This window comes from Passer montanus, unplaced genomic scaffold (genome assembly GCF_014805655.1).
Source record: "Passer montanus isolate IOZ18808 unplaced genomic scaffold, ASM1480565v1 scaffold59, whole genome shotgun sequence".
NCBI classification, from domain to species: domain Eukaryota; kingdom Metazoa; phylum Chordata; class Aves; order Passeriformes; family Passeridae; genus Passer; species Passer montanus.
In genome coordinates, this window is record NW_024370926.1 from 661,223 (window position 1) to 679,750 (window position 18,528).

Below are 18,528 nucleotides of genomic sequence, written 5' to 3' on the forward strand. Positions count from 1 at the left end.
AGGAAAAGACTCAGTTCTGATGGCTTAATATTTTCCAATAACATTCTGTCTAAAATTTCCCAGACAGTTTTTATTGCCACATCCTTTTTAAGCATCCCTGGATTTTAGGGGATACATTAGTAATGTTACTTCAGAGTTCTTCATTATTTGTGGGTTTTTTTTCTTGCTCTTTCTCAAGCAGTAGTGCAGTTTCCCAACTTAAATTTTGGAATACCGTAGCCAGTGCCTCATCCCTAAAATTTGGAGTACCCCAGGCAGTGCCTCATCACTTTAGTTTGCGTAATTGGTTCCTATTCTTGCCAGCACTTAAATAGATTAATGTGGAGAGTAGCTTCAGATTAAAACAAAAAACTAAACCAGGAAAACAATAAAGGAGATAAAAGAGCCTTGGGAAAAAAATGAGGGTTGCCTCACAAGGAAAAAGCAACCCAGCAAATGTGGACAGAAGTACAGGTGAGAGCCTGAGAGCTCTTGTTGGATAATAACAGGGGCTTTGTGAGCACTTGGCCTTCCTGAGACATCTTTTTTCCCAGCAGGTCTGTGCTTTCCAGGCAGAGCCCTGAGGCAGAACCCATAGCAATTCCCTCCTGTGAGCCAGGGTGGGGGCAGGAAGGCAGCCAGCCAGGTGCTGGGGAGCCAGGAGCCTGTGCTCCAGCCTTGGGGGATGCACTGCTGCCTTTCATCTGTGCTGCAGGAGCAGGAGAGAATTCCCTGGGCATTTCCCTCTTGGAGCCTTGTGGCATCTGCAGGGCTGGGAGCTGAGCGAGCTCTTGATTTGGAGCATTTCTTTGAAGAGGGCAAAGTTCAGCTCTCAGCATTCTTTGATCTGCAGGTTTTTCATGCAGGAGCTGTGGTGGTTCTGCCAGTGCTGGGCTGGAGCTGGGTGCTCCTGTGCCCTGGGAGTGCTGAGAGCTGAGGCAGTCCTGTGCTGCTTCCATCACAGTGAGGAGCAGTAGGGAAGATTTCCTGGCTGTTGCAGCTGGAAGGGCTTGGAGAGGGGATCTGCTCTGGCTGCTGCAGTGTGCAGAGGGCCAGCCCTGGGATGGAATTGTTCCTGTAATGTCCTCCTGGCGTTTATCCCTGAGAGCTGACACCCTCTGACACCACAGCTCTGCAGCTCCTGTGGGGCTGTGGCACCCCTGTTTCCTGCTCAGCCTTTTCCTGCAGAGCTCCTGCAGTGGAGCTTCCCCTGCAGGGACCAACACAACGCTTTGTTCAGTTTTCTTCTGCATTTCTCTTCTTTGCCTGGAGTGCTGAGATGGGTGGAGTGGCTGCACCCTGGTGGAGGGGAGAGCTTGCCTGGCTCAGCCTGTGGCTCTCCTTGCCTTTCAGAAAGTCACTCTCCATATAAAATGGCCAAAGAATGTGGAAGTGGAGGGCTATGGGACCAAGAAGATCGACGCGGAGCGGCAGGCGGCGGCTGCAGCGTGTCAGCTCTTCAAGGTGAGCTCTGCTGCTGGTGGGAGCTCTTTCTCTTTGCCTGTGCACTCCCTTAGTTGGCCCCTCTAGTAGTCAGGGGTAGAGGGTCAAGACCTGAATCTGAATCCATTTGAGCTTAAAATCCCACTTGCTCCAGGTAATCCTGGTCTTTGTTCCTTTTGTCCTGGCCCTTAACCAGCTCCTTAGCCTCAGCATCTACTGCAAGTAGTTTCCCTCAGGTGGGTTTTCTGGTCACTCACTCCACTTCTGCCAGTGCAGCAGGGTGTGCTTGCAGTTGTAGGACCTTCAGAGCCTCCTGCTTCCTCTTCATCAAAGCCAGTGTGGCAATTACATGTTGTAATTTACTGTTACTATCCAGTTATGCTTTGTTTGGCACTTATTTATGGCTGGAAATGGGTGTGTGCAGCAGTATCAAACAGGCACAGTAAAACTATAAAGGTCACTCTTGAAGGTGTTTTATAGCTGAGAAAAAGATGCAGGTTTATCTCCAGCTCTGCCCCTGGCTGTTCTGTGTTACCTTGAGCAAGTGAGACTGATTTTGGAGTTTCCTGTTAATCTATTCAGTGGGAACAGACATATCTCTGTGCTCAGGAGAGGATGCTGTGGATCCTCTGGCAGTGAGACAGCTTTTGATTTGCTTGTAGATCAGAATGCTCTTTAAGGAAATAGCCAGCGTTCAGAAATTCAGGAGGGCAGTGTGAAAACTCAGCTTCTTCAGCTGCTTAAGCTGATCCTCTAGTTCTGTGATCAGCAAAACTTCACTTCACTTCACTTCACTTCACTTCACTCACTGACTTCATTCCACCTCAGTCAGTGTTCACTGGGAATGCATCCTGGTTTTGTCCTCTCTAGTCCAGTTCCCTGCTTTCTTTGAGACCCTGGAAGTTTTCAAAGGAAGGAAAATACCCTACTGATACATTTTCCCCAAATTTTGGAAATGGCTGAAGCATGCTTTAGAACTTAAACCAAAACCCAACCACCTGAAACCACAGACTGAACATGCAGAGCTTTCTTTGCCAGCTAAACTGGAACCTGGCAAAAGACCCTTGTGATGGGAGGCCTTGTGTGATCACAGCTATAGAAAGAGCTACAAATGCTGCCTTAAAAAGTTATCACTTCAAGAAGATTAATAGTGTTTAATTAGTGCAGAGAGTGAATTGACAGGCTTTGAGTACAGCAGTGGGCTAGGTGGACTTTGGTGTCTTAGGCACTCCCACAGCACAAAATAATACATCTTTTTCTAATACAGGGCCCTTAAGGCCATTAAATGGCCTACAGCTGTAACTCTTAATTTATTAAAATTAAAGCTAGAACTTATTGCAGCATTCTGGTAAGTTCTAAATGTTGTCCTACTCTCTGGATAAGTCTGGAGCTTCCTGCAAGGTTCAGTCCTAAATGGTGATGGTAGGAGAGTTTTTAATTACTGAAGGCTTGCTTCAGAGCCTGACAGATTAGGGACATTTTCCTGCTGCTTGTACAAATAACTGTTCCTGGGAAATGGAAGGAGATGAACCATTCCCTGAATTCTCACCCTATATTATCCCAGATTATGCTAGTTCAGACTAGCCTTCCCAAAAAGATGCATTTCCTGCTCTGAGGGTGCTTTCAAAACTTGAGAGTGCTAAATATAGCGTAAAACCCCAGTAAATCCTGGCCCACCCATCCTAAGGAGCTGTGTGGGGCTGAGAGCTGTACCCTGGGAAGGGAAGGCAGGGAGCAGAGCAGTGGTGGGGGAAAGTTCAGAGCTCCTGCAAGTGCCGTTCCTCGCTCTCCTTTGGGGAGGGAGAGGGAAGGATGGGGCCACTCCTGGGAGAGGGAAGGATGGGGCTGCTCCTGGGAGAGGGAAGGATGGGGCCGTTCCTGAGAGAGGGAAGGATGGGGCTGCTCCTGAGAGAGGGAAGGATGGGGCTGCTCCTGAGAGAGGGAAGGATGGGGCCGTTCCTGAGAGAGGGAAGGATGGGGCTGCTCCTGGGAGAGGGAAGGATGGGGCCGCTCCCGAGAGAGGGAAGGATGGGGCTGCTCCTGGGAGAGGGAAGGATGGGGCTGCTCCTGGGAGAGGGAAGGATGGGGCTGCTCCTGGGAGAGGGAAGGATGGGGCCGCTCCTGGGAGAGGGAAGGATGGGGCCGCTCCTGCGAGAGGGAAGGATGGGGCTGCTCCTGGGCGAGGGAAGGATGGGGCCGCTCCTGGGAGAGGGAAGGATGGGGCCGCTCCCGAGAGAGGGAAGGATGGGGCTGCTCCTGGGAGAGGGAAGGATGGGGCTGCTCCTGGGAGAGGGAAGGATGGGGCTGCTCCTGGGAGAGGGAAGGATGGGGCCGCTCCTGCCCGCCATCCCCAGCAGGGTGTGGGTCCCCACAGCTGCCCTGTCTCTCCTGCAGGGCTGGGGCTTGCTGGGCCCCCGGAACGAGCTCTTCGACGCGGCCAAGTACCGGCTGCTGGCCGACCAGCTGGGCTGTCCCGACGAGCGCTGGTGCTCCGAGGGCAAGTGGCGCTCCAAGTCCGGGCCCTCCCTCGCCGACCTGTCCACCTGCTGGCGCCGCATGGAGCCCGACGATGCCATCCAGCCCATGGAGCAGGGCAGGATGCCCAAAGCCATGAGGAGGGAGGAGCTGGAGGAAGGGGAGCTGGAGGAGGGGGAGCTGGAGGAGGGGGAGCTGGAGGAGGAGGCCATCGATGTCTCGGATTACCTGCCCATGGCACACCAGGACGCCCGCACCCCCGGCAGAGACGCCAGGTGGGTCTGGCTGGGAATGCTGAGCCAGGGCTGAGGGAAGGGAGGGTTTTACTGTAGCTGGGCCAAAGGAATAGTGGGGCAGCCTGGTCTTGTACCTGGCTGCCATCCAGGGAATGCTTAGACTTCCTCCCTGCCGCTCTGCCCTCTGGAGAGACTGCTGCCAGGCTTGTTACCTGCCTGATTCCTCTGTGCCTAAAGACATTTCCATCCCCAGAAGTGGTGCATGTGCACTTACACCAGGTTTTGACCACCCTATTTTTGAGGGCAATGTTAAATCTGCTCCCTTCCATCTCTATAGCTGCCTGCTTGACTTTATGAGCACAAGTCTTGGATTTTTAATAGGCAGCAGGAGCAATATCTGTAAGAGATGTAGGTGGTGGTGGTTATTTCTGTGATGTAGTTTTTAAATTCAGAATTATTTATTAATTAAACCTGTCTTGATCTGTTGATGCCATCTGGTTTGTAGCCTTGGTGTAAAGGTTTGATCCCTCTGCAGCAGGTGGCTTTGCTGGGCTGGGTGGTTGTGCCTGACAGATTTTAGTAGCAAGGGACAGCAGGACTCTGCCCATCACCAGAATTACCTGGGCTTTAACAGAGCAGTTTCAGAGCTCAGTAGCACTCCTGGAGTGAGGCAGGTCTGAGCACAAGTGGGCATTTGTACATCCAGCTCTCCTCTTGTCCCGTGCAGCCGAGGAGGCAGTTCCATTGAAATGACAGACGACAACACTGCCATCCGTGCCCTGACGCAGTTCCCACTCCCCAAAAACCTCCTGGCCCAAGTGATTCAGATTGCAACCTCTTCCTCCACAGTCAAGGTAAGGTGCTGTCTGACCCCTGCAAGGGAAGAAGCTTAGGGGCTCCAACTGGAATCACGTTGAATGCTTTCTTTGGGCAGCAGAGCTGGGGAGAGGAGGGAAGTTAAAACTAGGCCTAGAGAAATCAATGTGAACAGCAAAGAAAAGACTTTGTGCTGAGAGCTGAGGGAATGTCTTTACAGAACAATGAGGAATGTTACCCCTGAGGCCAGGGCAGTGGAGGAGCTGCTATCTGAATGAAGGAGGTATTTTCTAAGGTTTCCTCTCCCCATATACCTGCAACAAACACAAGTTTGTGTTGCTGGGAGCGATGTGCAACTTCTGTGCTGATAGAATCTTTCCACAACTCCATTCTTGCCCGTATCCGGTGATCCTCCTTCCCAGGATGTGTCACCCACCTCCCAGAGCTCGTGTGCTCAGCAGAAAGGAGCTGAGCTCCACCCTGAGGCTCTGTTCCCCACAGCTGTCTGCTCTCACTTTGGCTTAGACAGCACCTTGTGAGCTGAGGAGAGGAGTTCAGTGCAGTAACCTTCTTGTAGTGCTCCATTAAAAAAAATCCAACAAAATCCAACAAGTCCAGCAAAAAAACCCATGGTGAGGGGTCCAGAGGGGCCACACAAGGAGTGGCTGAGGCCACTGGGATGGTTCAGCTGGAGCAGATCAGACTGAAGGCAGAGCTCAGCAGGGGCTGCAGCTCCTCCCGAGGGACAGCTCCAATCTCTGCTCCCTGTGACAGGGACAGGACCCAGAGAACAGCTGGAGCTGGGCCAGGGAGGGTCAGGCTGGATACCAGGGCAAGGTTCTTCCCCAGAGGCTGCTGGCACTGCCCAGGCTCCCCAAGGAACAGACACAGCCCCGAGGCTGCCGGAGCTCCAGGAGCGTTTGAACACCGCTCCCAGGCATGGGTGGGGTTGTGGGGTGTGTGTGCAGGGCCAGGGCAGGGCTGGCTGTCCCTGCTGTCCCCCAGAGCCTGGTGTGTTGTCCTGCAGGAGTACATGCAGTTCCGCACGGTGGGCACCAAGACCAAGATCTGCAAGCTGACGCTGCGCTGGCCCTGCCCCATGACCTTCGCTGCCAAGGGCCGGCGCAAGGTGGAGGCCGAGAACAAGGCAGCAGCTCTGGCCTGCCAGAAGCTGAAGGTGAGTGCCCCTGGCTGCTGCATCCCGTGGGGCTGTGCCTCTGGATACAGGATCCTTCTGCCTCACTCGCTGGGTTTGAGCCTGGCAGGGGATGCTGGAAACTTCCCGAGCTCTGACTTGTGTAATGAGCTTAATAAACACCTATTTCCAAACCTTGGGATTCACAGCATGCCAGAACCACAGCAAGGAACTCTACAAGGGGGTTTTGCAGTCATGGCTGCTGTTCCTCTGGTGGGTCTGCTTGAGACCTTGCAGGTGTAGTATCAGGGCAGGTGGTTGGTTCTGGTGTGTCTGGTCCTCCAAAGTTGGAATGGGATCATGTCTGGTTTCTTGCTGTGGCAAGAAAAGCAGGAATTGGTGGGTTTGGGGTGGTAAGGAGTTGGCCTATCCAAACATGGGATCCAAGTGCTCTGTATCCCAGCCCTTGGTGTGAGCAGCCTCAGACCTGATGGTGTTGTTTGCTGTTGTCTGCAGAGCCTGGGCCTGGTGGACAAGAACAACAACCCCCTGAGCCATGCCATGTACAACATGACTTCCCTGCGGGAGCTGGGCGAGAACCAGAGGAAGCCCTGCCACATCAAAGTCCCTGAGGCCACCCTGCGCAAGATTGAGAACTACCTGAACCATGTAAGGCTCAGCCCCTGAGCATCCCCTGTGCCTGATCCCCTTTCACTTCAGGAACTGGATGTGTTGGAAAGCTTCCTGTCAAGATGTTGAGGAAATTCATGGTTTGATTGTTGCTGCAAAACCCGATCAGTCTCTGCTGCCCTTTGGGGTAGGGAGACCCTTTCTGAGCAGTGGCATTCCCTTTTGGAAGACTCTGGGATTCTTGAGGTTGAATCCGAAAGATGTGATTGATTAAAAGTTCTGCAACTTTTAATCTCATGAACATGTGGGCCAATGCTTTGATGTGTGTTCTAGACAATTCCTGACCTCTTGCTCCTTGTAGTTCTTCCTGTGGGATGTGGGACTTCAGTTTTTTCTTTTGCCAAGACAGAATATTTCTGGCTTAGCCAAAAGCTTGCGTTTTGCATAAATTATGTGTCTGGGTGGTGGTGTAACTTGATAGTCTCCAAAAGTTGTCTTTGAGGGGCTGTTGCATTGCAGAGCTGAAGTTACTGGTCTGTGCCTGTCAGTTTGGGCACTAATGCAGGGAATGCAGCAAGGAGCACACAGGGGGCTGCCCAAATTAGTTCTCACTTTGAATAACCTTGGCTCAGAACATGACTGAGGTACCTAAGGTCTGAGGAGACCTCGGCAGAGCCTTGGCCAAGCCAGACTGGCCGAGCCTGTTCCAGGCACTTGTTCCTTTCTGTCCTGCTCAGGACCGGCACTAACCTTGCTGTCCTTGCCTGCTTCCTCCCCCTCTCCCAGTATCCCGTGGACATCAGGGAGTCCAGGCCCCGGATTGCCGATGACATGATGAACCTGACCAAGGAATCTGGTGCCATCAGCGACGCCATCACGGGCAAGACCTACATCCCCATGCTGGAAGCAGAGGAAGTGCGCCTTAGCCAGAACCTGCTGGCCCTCTGGAAAAGGAGAGGAGCCTCCTGGCAGGAGAGCCACCCGCTGCCCGTGGACCCTCACAAGGACACCATCCTGTCAGCCATCGAGCAGAACCCCGTGGTGGTGATAGCAGGAGACACGGGCTGCGGCAAGACCACGCGGATCCCGCAGCTGCTGCTGGAGCACTACATCCTGGAGGGCCGCGGCGCGCGCTGCAACGTGGTCATCACCCAGCCCCGCCGCATCAGCGCCATCTCGGTCGCCCAGCGCGTGGCGCAGGAGCTGGGGCCCAACATGAGGAAGAACGTGGGCTACCAGGTGCGGCTGGAGAGCAAGCCCCCTGCCCGGGGAGGGGCCCTGCTCTTCTGCACCGTGGGCATCCTGCTCAGGAAGCTGCAGGGCAACCCCAGCCTGGAGGGCGTCAGCCACGTCGTGGTGGACGAGGTGCACGAGCGGGACGTGAACACGGATTTCCTGCTCATCCTGCTCAAAGGCATCCAGAAGCTGAACCCTGACCTGCGCCTGGTGCTCATGAGCGCCACGGGGGACAACCAGCGCTTCTCCCACTACTTTGGGGATTGCCCCGTGGTCAAGGTGCCGGGCTTCATGTACCCGGTGAAGGAATACTACCTGGAGGAGATCCTGGCCAAGCTGGGCCGGCACCGGCACCGGCACTACGAGATCAAGGTGGGTGTGCAGCGAGGGGGGAAGCTGTCCCCCTTGGATGGGGCACTGGCTTCTGGCCTGTCAGCAGGGGGACAGTTCAGGCCTGGGACTGCTCCTTTCTGTGTGGTTGTTGGACACTGTTTAATTAGCTTTAATTCCATGCCAGTCCTGTGAGGTGAAGTCAGCTTAGTAGAACCACAGAGTATTTAGGTTAAATTATGCATAAAGATGACTTTGCATTGGGGTAAAGTTCCTTTTGTCTCCCTTTAATGGGAAGTTTGATGTTTGAGTAGGCTGGGAGCTCATTGCTGTGTGTGCACAGACACAGAGTTGAATGTTTGCACACCCTAGGCAGGCCTAGCTCAGGACTGGGATGGTTGTAGCTTCCAGCACTGTTACCTCAGTGCTCACCATCCTGCATGACTGAATTCCCTGACTGCTGCTTTCTGCAGCTGGGCTGACCCTCTGGAAATGCCCTCCAGACATGTGCAGTGCTCTGGGTAATCCTACACCAGTGGTGGGTCATGGAGTCACACAGTCACAGGGGTTGGCCGGCATCTCCAGACGTTTTCTGGTCCAACCAGCTGGTCTGGAGTTTGTCAGACCATTTTTCCAGGCTGGAGAGATCCCTCCCTGTGGCTGAGCAAGTGTCTGGAGTATCAGCCACTTCTCCCAGTCCTGGATCATCAGCAAATTCGCTTGGGGTATCCCATTGCCTCCAGGGCATTCTTCTGTTTCTGTTGTGGCAGGGATTGTACCTGAGCTTTAATAGTCTGTCCAAATTCCTGAGAGCTACAGAAGCTCCTGCTCGGAGCCTGATGAATTTGAGCTCCCAGGTCCATGTGGCAGTTTTGTCCACAAAAATCTCGTGGCAGTTCTGTAACTTGTGAGGTGCTGTTCAGCAGAGGTGCACAGATCTGTACAGTGGGAAGGCACTGTGCATTCTCCCTGCACAGCAGGGAAACTGGCAGCACTTGTGACCAGAGCAGGCTCCAGATGGAGCCCAGACCAGGCTCCTGGCTCCGAGTCCTGGGCAGGCTGTCCAAGTGAGGCGTTGGCTGCCTGCAGAGGGTGCTTTGGAGTGCCCCTGTGCTGTGCTGGCACCCCTGAGCCCTGTGCTGTCCTTCCCAGCAATCCGACGATGAGTGCGTCCTCGACCTTGACCTGATCACCGACCTCGTGCTGCAGATCGATGCCCACGGAGAGCCAGGTGGGTCCTGCCTTGCCCTGAGCTCTTCTTTCTGCTGGGGGGGAGAAAGGGAGCTCCTGCAGAGCCTTTGCAGAGACACCATGATGCTGAGCCTCTCTGCAAGGGCTCCTTGAACTCCTGCTGATCCAAGTGGTCTCAAGCCATGTGGCACGAGCAAATTCTGAGTCTTTAGCTAAGACAGGGTTATAGGAAATCAGGGCAACCCTGACAAAGGGAGGAATGACGAGGAGGACTTTATTGATATCAGAAGGTTAATAAATTACTTTATTACATTGTATTATTTTATACTATATTACACTGAATCTGTATAAGTATTTATCTCTACTGACTAGAATTTTGTGACTGTCTCTTGGCCGACAGTCTGGACATGCACTTGGCCCTGATAGGCCAAGGAAACAAAACACTTTGAGTAAACAATCTCTATATTGCATTCTACTTTGGCACAACACAGGTGCAGCAAATGAGATAAGAGTTGTTTTCTCTTTCTCTGAAGTTCCTCACTGTGATTCCTAGAAAATAGCCTTAAGAAGCTGTGCCTTGCTTTTCTCTGTAAAGAGAAATGTAGCTACACAGGGTTGGATTCCTCAGTGTCCTGGGCAGCTGTTCCAAGACTTGTCTGTGCTCCAGCACTGGGAGCCTTGTGCTGCATAATTACCTTTTCTGTTGGAGCCTCATCCCTGTCAAATACCCTTGCCTGGAAGGTGATGTGTTTGGGAAGGAGGCAGGACCCTCAGGTGACTTCAAGAGATTTAAGTGTTTCAAAGCTCAAGGGTATTCACTGTCAAACTGCAGGCAGCCTGGTAGCTTTCTGCCCTGGAAATGTGTCTCCAGCTGGGGAAAAGCACTTGGATTTGGAGGCTGTGTGTTCGTAACTGCTGGTGTGTTGCAGGTGGGATCCTGTGCTTCCTCCCTGGCTGGCAGGAGATCAAGGGGGTGCAGCAGCGGCTGCTGGAGATGCTGGGCTCACAGAACAGCCGCTACCTCGTCTTGCCAGGTGAGAGGGCAGGGCCAGCCCCTTCTTCCCAGGATTCGGGAGAATCTGGGACACTTGGCTTCATGTGCCCCTTCAGCTTTGCTCTGCTACAGAGCTGGTGAGCTTTGATGTCCCAGCTGTGTAATGGTGTGTGGTAAGTGTGAGTAACTCCTCCTAGCAGAGGCTGAGTAACTCCTGTGTGTGATCAAAGAGAGTGGCTTCCCAATTGCCTCCAGCAATTTGGAATTAGGCAAAGGGAAAGCAGCTCAGTTCTGCACTGCTCTAGCTGCATGCTGAGATCTCAGGACCACAAAAGATCTCAGGACCTGTTCTGTGGGATGCAGGTGGACTCTGGAGCTCAGCTTTGATCAGTGAATTTAACATTCCTTGCCCCAGGAAGAAATTTACAGCAAAAGCTCTCGAGGGTTTTGGCATTTTCTATTTGGTTTTGAGCAGCTCTGCCTATTCAGTGTCAAACCAGGCCAGGCAGGAGCAGAGCTTTGAGCAGCTAGGCTGTTAAAATAAGTGCAGGTGTAGTTTGGTGAAAGTGCCTGCTCCCCTCTGCCCCACCGTGCTCTCCAGGAATTCCTGCATGGTGCTGAGCTGTGGCAGGGAAAGCTGGGATACAGGACATGGAAAGTGCCTGCTCTCCTCTGCCCCACCGTGCTCTGCCAGGAATTCCTGCATGGTGCTGAGCTGTGGCAGGGAAAGCTGGGATACAGGACAGCCATGGGCCCTCCATGTGAACCACTTCTGACAGAGTGGGCCCCCCTGGCACTGAGAATCCCTGCCCCGAGGGACTTTTGAGGAGGGGCAGCTGCAGAGCTGGGCTGTGGGAGGGAGTGGGATTTCTGCCAGGGATATTCCTGGGGTTCCACCAGGCTCTGGGACAGGAGGTGAGCAGAGCTCCTGCTGCTGCTGCTGAGCCACAGGTTGAAGCAACTGAAATGAGGCCTTCCCAGATGACTTGTGGGAGATTTTTCCCGGGGTCTGGCTGGCAGGAAGCTGCTGGCTGTGCCCACTGGCAGCTGGTGTCCCCATTTCTGCCAGAGGTGACAGTACAAGGAGAGGCTCAGCTGGGCGGGTCTGACTCTGGTTTGCTTTCCCAGTGCACTCCAACATCCCCATGATGGACCAGCAGAACATCTTCCAGAGGCCTCCTCCGGGCGTCAGGAAGATCGTCCTGGCCACCAACATCGCCGAGACCTCCATCACCATCAACGACATCGTGCACGTGGTGGACAGCGGCACGCACAAGGAGGAGCGCTACGACCTCAAGACCAAGGTACTGCTGCCTTGCTGCTCTGACTCACTGGGACACTCTGGGCTGTGGTCAGAGGAGTATTTGAGCTGCCATTAATGGCATGATGGAGCTTCTTCTCATTTTGCCCCTGGTGTTGTGTTGTTTGGGGAGAGTGACTGACCCCTCGTCAGTGTTTGGTGTGTCCAAGCTCTGGGCTAGGCTCCCCATCAAATTCTGAGTTTTTTCCAACAAATTTAAGGTAAATCCTACTCCCTTCCCAACTCTGTTTCACTACAGAACACCGGTAGCTTCTCTGCTTTCAGCCTTTTCCTGTGATTTCATCAAAAACATCTTACTGGCCCTCGCAGGGCAGCCCTGACCTGTTAGATCCTGCTCTTGTTTCCAGCTCTCCTGGCCCACTCCCTGTTGCTCATCTTTCCAAGGGGGATCTGCTGCCCCCAGGCCCATTGCCCTGAGCCTGGGAAAGCTCTTGTTTTTACACCTTTGCAACAAAGTGAAGGCAGCTGTGCTGCTGTTGCCGTTGGGAAAAGGAATTGTGGCAACATCCCTCTGCCCCTGTTTTAGAACATCATCTCCCAGGGCCAGGTGGCCATTCACACCTTGGAGCAGTTCTGGTTTAAACCCAGCCCTTTGGTGTTTGCCCAGTTTTATCCCAATTCAGAATGCAGACCCCGAGGCAGGGGGAGCCCCGGGATGGGACAGGGACAGGTGTCCAGCAGGTGGCATCTGGGTCCCATCCACACAGCCTGGAGCTGCTGCTGCTGGACAGAGACCAGCACTGCATGAGGCAGGAGAGTGGGAAACGCTTCCCTGGCCCTTTGGGACCATTCATCACTCGTGAGAGTCTGAGTTCTCTTGGCTGGGTGGAAGGATGGCAAAGGGAGTGACTTTGGATATGGGCCTGGAGTGACAGGATGAGAGGGAATGGCTTCCCACTGCCAGAGGGCAGGGTTAGATGGGATACTGGGAAGGAATTCTTGGCTGTGAGGGTAGGGAGGGGCTGGAATGGATTTTCCAGAGCAGCTGTGGCTGCCCCTGGATCCCTGGCAGTGCCCAAGGCCAGGTTGGACAGGCCTTGGAGCAGCCTGGGGCAGTGGGAGGTGTCCCTGCCATGGCAGGGTGGAACAGGATGGGCTTTAAGGTCCCTTCCAGCCCACAGCAGTCTGGGGTTCCGTGCTTTGCCCAGAGCTGTGGGAGGGCTCACCCTGCTGCTGTCCCCACAGGTGTCCTGCCTGGAGACCGTGTGGGTGTCCAAGTCCAACGTGGTGCAGCGGCGCGGGCGCGCCGGGCGCTGCCAGTCGGGCTTTGCCTACCACCTGTTCCCGCGCAGCCGCCTGGACAAGATGCCCACCTACCAGGTGCCCGAGATCCTGCGCACGCCCCTGGAGAACCTGGTGGTGCAGGCCAAGATCCACATGCCAGAGAAAACGGTGAGCAGGCGCTGGCTGCAGGGCCCGAGGGGGTTCCTGGAGCCCCAGGGACACGAGCAGGCAGAACCCAGAGTGCTGATGGCTTGAGTCCGCGCTTTGCTAAGCGTGGTGCTGTCCAGGGAAGTTCAGCCCAGGAAACGTGTAGATCCCTGAGATCACAGAGTGTGTCTGGAAGCTTGAAGGAGTGGAGAGGGCTGAGTCATATCCCTGGAGGCAAACAAAGAGGGAATTGTGCTGCAGTCTGGGTTCCCGAGGGCTCACTGTATGGGAACCTGGCTCACTTTTTCCCTTTCCCCTTCCCCTGCTGTGTTGCAGGCAGTTGAATTTCTCTCCAAGGCTCTGGACAGCCCTGACATCAAAGCTGTGGATGAAGCCGTGATCTTGCTGCAGGAGATTGGTGAGTTAATTCTGTGTCCTGGAAACATGTTTGCTGTCTCAGCATGGGAAGTGGGACGTGGCACAGGCTGCTGTGGGGCAGTCTGGGCAGGATTGTCCCTGGATAGCAGTTGACAGTGACTTCCCCGAACGATGCGCCCTGTGTTGTTTTATTTCCCGCACTGCTTTGCATAAAAATTTGGGATAACTTTTAAGGTTAAAAAAATAAAGAGGAGGCATCAGAAAGAAGGGAAGTGGTGATGTGGAGTTCAGGGCTGAGGGACAGAAGGAAGGGAAGTGGTGATCTGGAGTTCAGAGGTGGGGGACAAGGCAGGGGTGATCTGGAGTTCAGGGCTGGGCCTTGCGGATGCTCCTGTGGCTGTGACAGCTGTTTCTGTGTCCTGAGCTCAGTTAGACCTGGGGGCTCTGGGTGCTTACTGCAGGCCCCTGTCCGTGTGCCTCTTGGAGGTCACCCCAAGTCTTCCGAGCCCCGGCAGTTCCCCCATCCCCTGTTTTGGCCGTGCTGGGAGCTGATGGATGTGCCACACGGGTGGCTCTCGTGCAGGCGTGCTGGACCAGCGGGAAGCTCTGACCACCCTGGGCAAGCGGCTGGCACAGATCTCCACGGACCCTCGGCTGGCCAAGGCCATCGTGCTGGCCTCCATCTACCGCTGCCTGCACCCGCTGCTGGTCATCGTGTCGTGCCTGACGCGGGACCCCTTCAGCAGCAGCCTGCAGAACCGCGCCGAGGTGGACAAGGTGAGCATTCCCCCGGCAGGGAGGGGAGCTGGGCCGGGGGCTGCCCGTGGCTCAGTGTGTCCCTGTCCCAGGCCAAGGCCGTGCTGAGCCGGGAGAGCGGCAGTGACCACCTGGCCTTCGTGCGGGCGGTGGCGGGCTGGGAGGAGGTGCTGCGGCGCAGGGACAGCCGTGCCAGGGACAACTACCTGCAGGACTACTACCTGTACGGGCCCAGCCTGCGCTTCATCAACGGTGAGTTCAGAGCCATCCCGCCCCTCCCTGGCCTCAGGCGCTGCTGCACAGGGAGGGACACGGGCACAAATGGGCTGTGCTGGGCCGGCAGCCACGGGACCGGGCAGGGTCTGGCTGTGGCGCAGGACAGTCTCCTGTCCCAGCCCGGGCTGGTGCTGCCCTGCTGAGGTGACTCATTCCATGGGGGGAAGGAGAGGGTGAATCTCATCCCTGGGGCTGTCTCCTCCCTCCAGGCCTCGTCAAGCAGTTCTCTGAGAATCTCTATGAAGCCTTCCTGGTGTCATCCCCGTCTGACTGTACCATGCCCTCATCTGTGTGTAACCAGTACAGTGAGGAGGAGGAGCTGGTCAAGGGTGTCCTCATGGCTGGGCTCTACCCCAACCTCATCCAGGTACTGGCACTGCCATCGCTCTCTGGGGATGGCTGTCACAGCAGGTGGCACCGGGAAGTGCTGAGGTGCCAGAGAAGCTTCTGCTCTCTTGGGAGTGAGTGTCCAAGCCTGGGCTCCAAGGTGTCCTGCCCTGGGCTCCAGCCTGTGCTCCAGTGCTGTCCCTGATCCCCACTCACGGGGAGTGGCCACCCCAGCTTGTGTGGGTCCATGTTTAGGTTCTCATCCCTGGGTTTGGGAGCCATTGAAGTGGCATTTTTCTCCTGTTTGCTGCCTGAGGTGGCATCTTGCTCCTCCTGTTGTCGCTGGTGGCACTGAGTGACTGCCAGGTGTGGTCACCCCAGGAACACTCCACTAACCCATGGACCTCCTGGGAGTGGAGGGACATCATCCCCCTCCCCCTGTCAGAGGGAGCTGTGGCTGTTAGGGCTGCTGCTGGTGCAGGTGTGTGACAGTCCCCTCCCCTGGCAGGTGAGGCAAGGCAAGGTGACACGCCAGGGGAAGTTCAAGCCCAACAGTTACGCGTACCGGACCAAGGCCGGCACCGTGCTGCTGCACAAGTCCACCATCAACAGGTGGGTGCTCGGGGAGGGGGGTCCCACGGGGCAGGGACTGTCCTGGGCTGGCCAGGCTGACAGAGCTGCTCCTGCAGGGAGGCATCCAAGCTCTACAGCCGCTGGCTCACCTACTTCATGGCCGTCAAGTCCAACGGCGGCGTCTTCGTGCGCGACTCGTCCCAGGTGCACCCGCTGGCCGTGCTGCTCATGACTGACACCGACATCCACGTGCGAGGTGAGTGCCCGGGGCACCCCGCCTGCTCCAGCTGCTCCCCGGGCTGGGCACGCCCTGCTTCCCGAGGCTCTCGGGCTGGGCACGCCTTGCTGTGGAGGGGCCACGGAGGGGATGGTTTGTGAGCTGTTCCCAGCTGCTGCTCTGCAGGGAGACAAAGCCAGCCCCGGCAGGCTGAGCCTTGGGGCTGTGCCTGATCATCCTGGGGCAAGGAGCTGAGCTGGCAGCATCCCACATGTTCCTGGGGATGTGTCTGTTCAGCCTGTGGGGTTTTGGCAGTGCTGCAGTCGGTGTCTAGCCCACGAGCTCTGTAGGGCTATGCCATCGGTCACCTCCTGTGGGAAACAGGAGGATCCCAGTGTGTGCTGAGCTGCCTGGCTTTTGTGGAGCTGTTGGCCCAGTTGAAACGAGTGTGGGGAGGAGCTGCCTCGGGGGCAGCGGAGGAGCCCCAGCAGCCCCGATCCCCCTGACACGCTCTCCCTCCCCCCAAGATGACGGCTGGCGAGCGACGGTGTCCCTGACGGACAGCGACCTGCTGGTGCTGGAGGGGGACTCCTACACCATCCGCCTGCTGCGCGACTTCCGCGTGTCCCTCTCCAAGATGGTGGAGACGTGCCTGTGCTACGAGATGGCCGCGATCCCCGGGGACCTGCACCACCAGCACAGCCAACTGCTCGACATCCTGGTGGATCTGCTCAAGGGCCCTCCCGGCAGCTTCGGCTCGTAGGCGGAGCTGCAGCCTCGTGTGGGGACTTGTAATTTGTATAAAGATGTTCACAAATGTTTATTTAAATAAAGTTCTATTTATCCCTTGTGAAGTCATCTCTCTCCATCCTAGAAGATTAATGTTGTCTGAATCTCCTGCTGTCGGCTCCGTGCATGGTCACCGCGTGGGAAGAGCAGCGCAGTCCCGCCGGGAATGGACTGGGAGTGCCGACGGACCCCGGCTCGCGGACACCCCCGCCTCCTCCGCCGTCCCTGACCGGGAGCAAGGCCACGGCTGCTGCGGGCTCCTCTGCCCCCTCCCCACGGGGCCAGAGCCCCGGGCTCAAGAGGAGGACGGATGTCCCGGCTGTGCCAGGATGGTGGATGCAGCAGCTCCGGCAGGGAGGGGATCGCTGATCGTTGTCTCTCCACTCCACATGGAGGAAGCCCCGAAAGCAGCGGATGGAGAGGAATTCCACGCGGGATCCGAGGGGCCCTGCCAGCCCCAGCACAGTCGTGGCGTCTGAGTGTGAGATGTGACTCGTCCTTCCCAACCTGCCTGTACTTCTCGTCCTCTTGCGTTGTTCCTACGACTTTTTTTTTAATTCCTGTTCTCCCCACGTGGAGGAGGCCGGATCCCTGTCCCTTGTGCAACACAGGACGTGATTGTAGCTGCCAGGCTGCCTGTGAGCGCCGCTCCTGCGGGAAGCCAGGAGCAGAGGCACAAAATCCTTTGTTTTCTATGAACAGGGACCATATTTCTGTGGAAGGAGGATTGCGACAGGCACAGCACTCACTGAGGAATCTGGAGTTTAATCCCAGCTTTGCCTTGGATTCTCTGTCCGAAGAAGACAGTGACCTACCTCACAGGGCTGTTGTGAGGGTCGGGGTTTGTAACGGGAGCCCTCGGGCCCAGGGCTGTGCCCCCCGGGGCCTGGGCTCCTTTCTTTTTATTCCCATTTCTTACGCTCTTTGTACCTGCAGCAGGGAATGGGAGCGAGGCCGTTTCCATGGCACTGGGGCTCCTGCCCCGCGCCCCCCGGGGCCACCCTTTGGTTCTCCCAGTTCTACCATTTAAGTTCTGCTCATGGGCTCCAGGGCGCCGTGGCTGTGCCAGCACAAGGCCCGGGGGCCCCTCCGAGGCTCCGCTGCCCCCGGAGTCCTGCAGCCTGGGGTCACTCCAAACTGCTCATCTTCATTTCACTTGCTTGAGGTTGTCACTATTATTTGACCAGTGTTTGTTTCTTTTGGCCTGTATAATGGGCAGTATGGTTTTCCCTTCCAGCAGGTTTAAAAAAAAAAAAGAAAAAAAAGGACAAAAAAAAAAAAAGACTAAGCTATTGTCTAAATGGTTCCGAACTAGTGTGATATTGGGATACTTCCGTGGCTGTTATGTGATACTGGATCTTTTTACAACATAGATTAAAGACAATAAAAAGGGATAGAGTAGGAACTGTTTCTGTCCTCTTCATTCTTTTTTTACTATTTTTTCTTTTGCAAAGGTTGGAATCCTTTCCCTGAGTAGGGAAGACTGCTTCTCTGCTGGGAGTGCTCTGGGGCTGTGGGGGAGTGAGGGGCTCCAGGGGCCCCAGCCACCCCGAGGGGACAGGGGGCACAGGGGGCTGGCACTGAGGGACAGCTGCTGGGGGGACATGTCCTGGGGCTGCTGCTGCCTGGAGAAACCAGCCCAGCGTGTCCCAGAGCTGCCCATGTGTGCCCACCAGCCCAGGGTGCTCCTGTGCCCGTGTCCGGGGCAGCTCCCACAGCAGCGCTCAAGGAGGGGCACAGGAGCGGCTGCTCCAGGCACGGGGACCTGGAACTTGGGTCACAGTCCCGTTTGGGGTCTCGGGTCAGGTCCAAGCCAGGGTGGGAAACCTTTCCTTTATCTGTGCCGTGCTGGTACCTCCGGCTGTGCTATGGGCACCGAGGCTCCCACAGGGCCCATGTCAGCCCAAAGCCCCCTCCCCTCTGCGCCCAGGCTTGCGGAGCAAAGCCAGGGATGGGAATTCTCCTGTGGCTGAAATCAGACACCGAAATCCCTCCAGCGCTTTCCTCAGCCCTCTGCCAGCACCACAGCGGGCACCCCGGGCTGTGCCAGCGCCC

At 55.9% G+C, this 18,528-nt stretch overlaps 1 protein-coding gene across 2 annotated transcripts in view; it reads left to right on the plus strand.

Moving 5' to 3' along the window:
* The window catches only part of DHX30 (DExH-box helicase 30), a 32,914-nt gene extending 15,036 nt beyond the window's left edge, over positions 1 to 17,878 (plus strand). For both annotated transcript variants that reach the window (XM_039726585.1, XM_039726584.1), the window contains 17 exons: positions 1,333 to 1,443; positions 3,817 to 4,172; positions 4,861 to 4,987; positions 5,977 to 6,126; positions 6,601 to 6,753; positions 7,501 to 8,322; positions 9,433 to 9,511; positions 10,401 to 10,505; positions 11,594 to 11,769; positions 12,972 to 13,178; positions 13,494 to 13,575; positions 14,119 to 14,312; positions 14,384 to 14,543; positions 14,777 to 14,934; positions 15,403 to 15,506; positions 15,584 to 15,723; positions 16,212 to 17,878. In XM_039726585.1, the coding sequence (XP_039582519.1) occupies positions 1,333 to 1,443; positions 3,817 to 4,172; positions 4,861 to 4,987; positions 5,977 to 6,126; positions 6,601 to 6,753; positions 7,501 to 8,322; positions 9,433 to 9,511; positions 10,401 to 10,505; positions 11,594 to 11,769; positions 12,972 to 13,178; positions 13,494 to 13,575; positions 14,119 to 14,312; positions 14,384 to 14,543; positions 14,777 to 14,934; positions 15,403 to 15,506; positions 15,584 to 15,723; positions 16,212 to 16,447 (3,360 nt within the window). In that variant the 3' untranslated portion in view covers positions 16,448 to 17,878. The remainder of the gene's footprint in view (positions 1 to 1,332; positions 1,444 to 3,816; positions 4,173 to 4,860; positions 4,988 to 5,976; positions 6,127 to 6,600; positions 6,754 to 7,500; positions 8,323 to 9,432; positions 9,512 to 10,400; positions 10,506 to 11,593; positions 11,770 to 12,971; positions 13,179 to 13,493; positions 13,576 to 14,118; positions 14,313 to 14,383; positions 14,544 to 14,776; positions 14,935 to 15,402; positions 15,507 to 15,583; positions 15,724 to 16,211) is intronic.
* Positions 17,879 to 18,528: the final 650 nt, after the last annotated feature.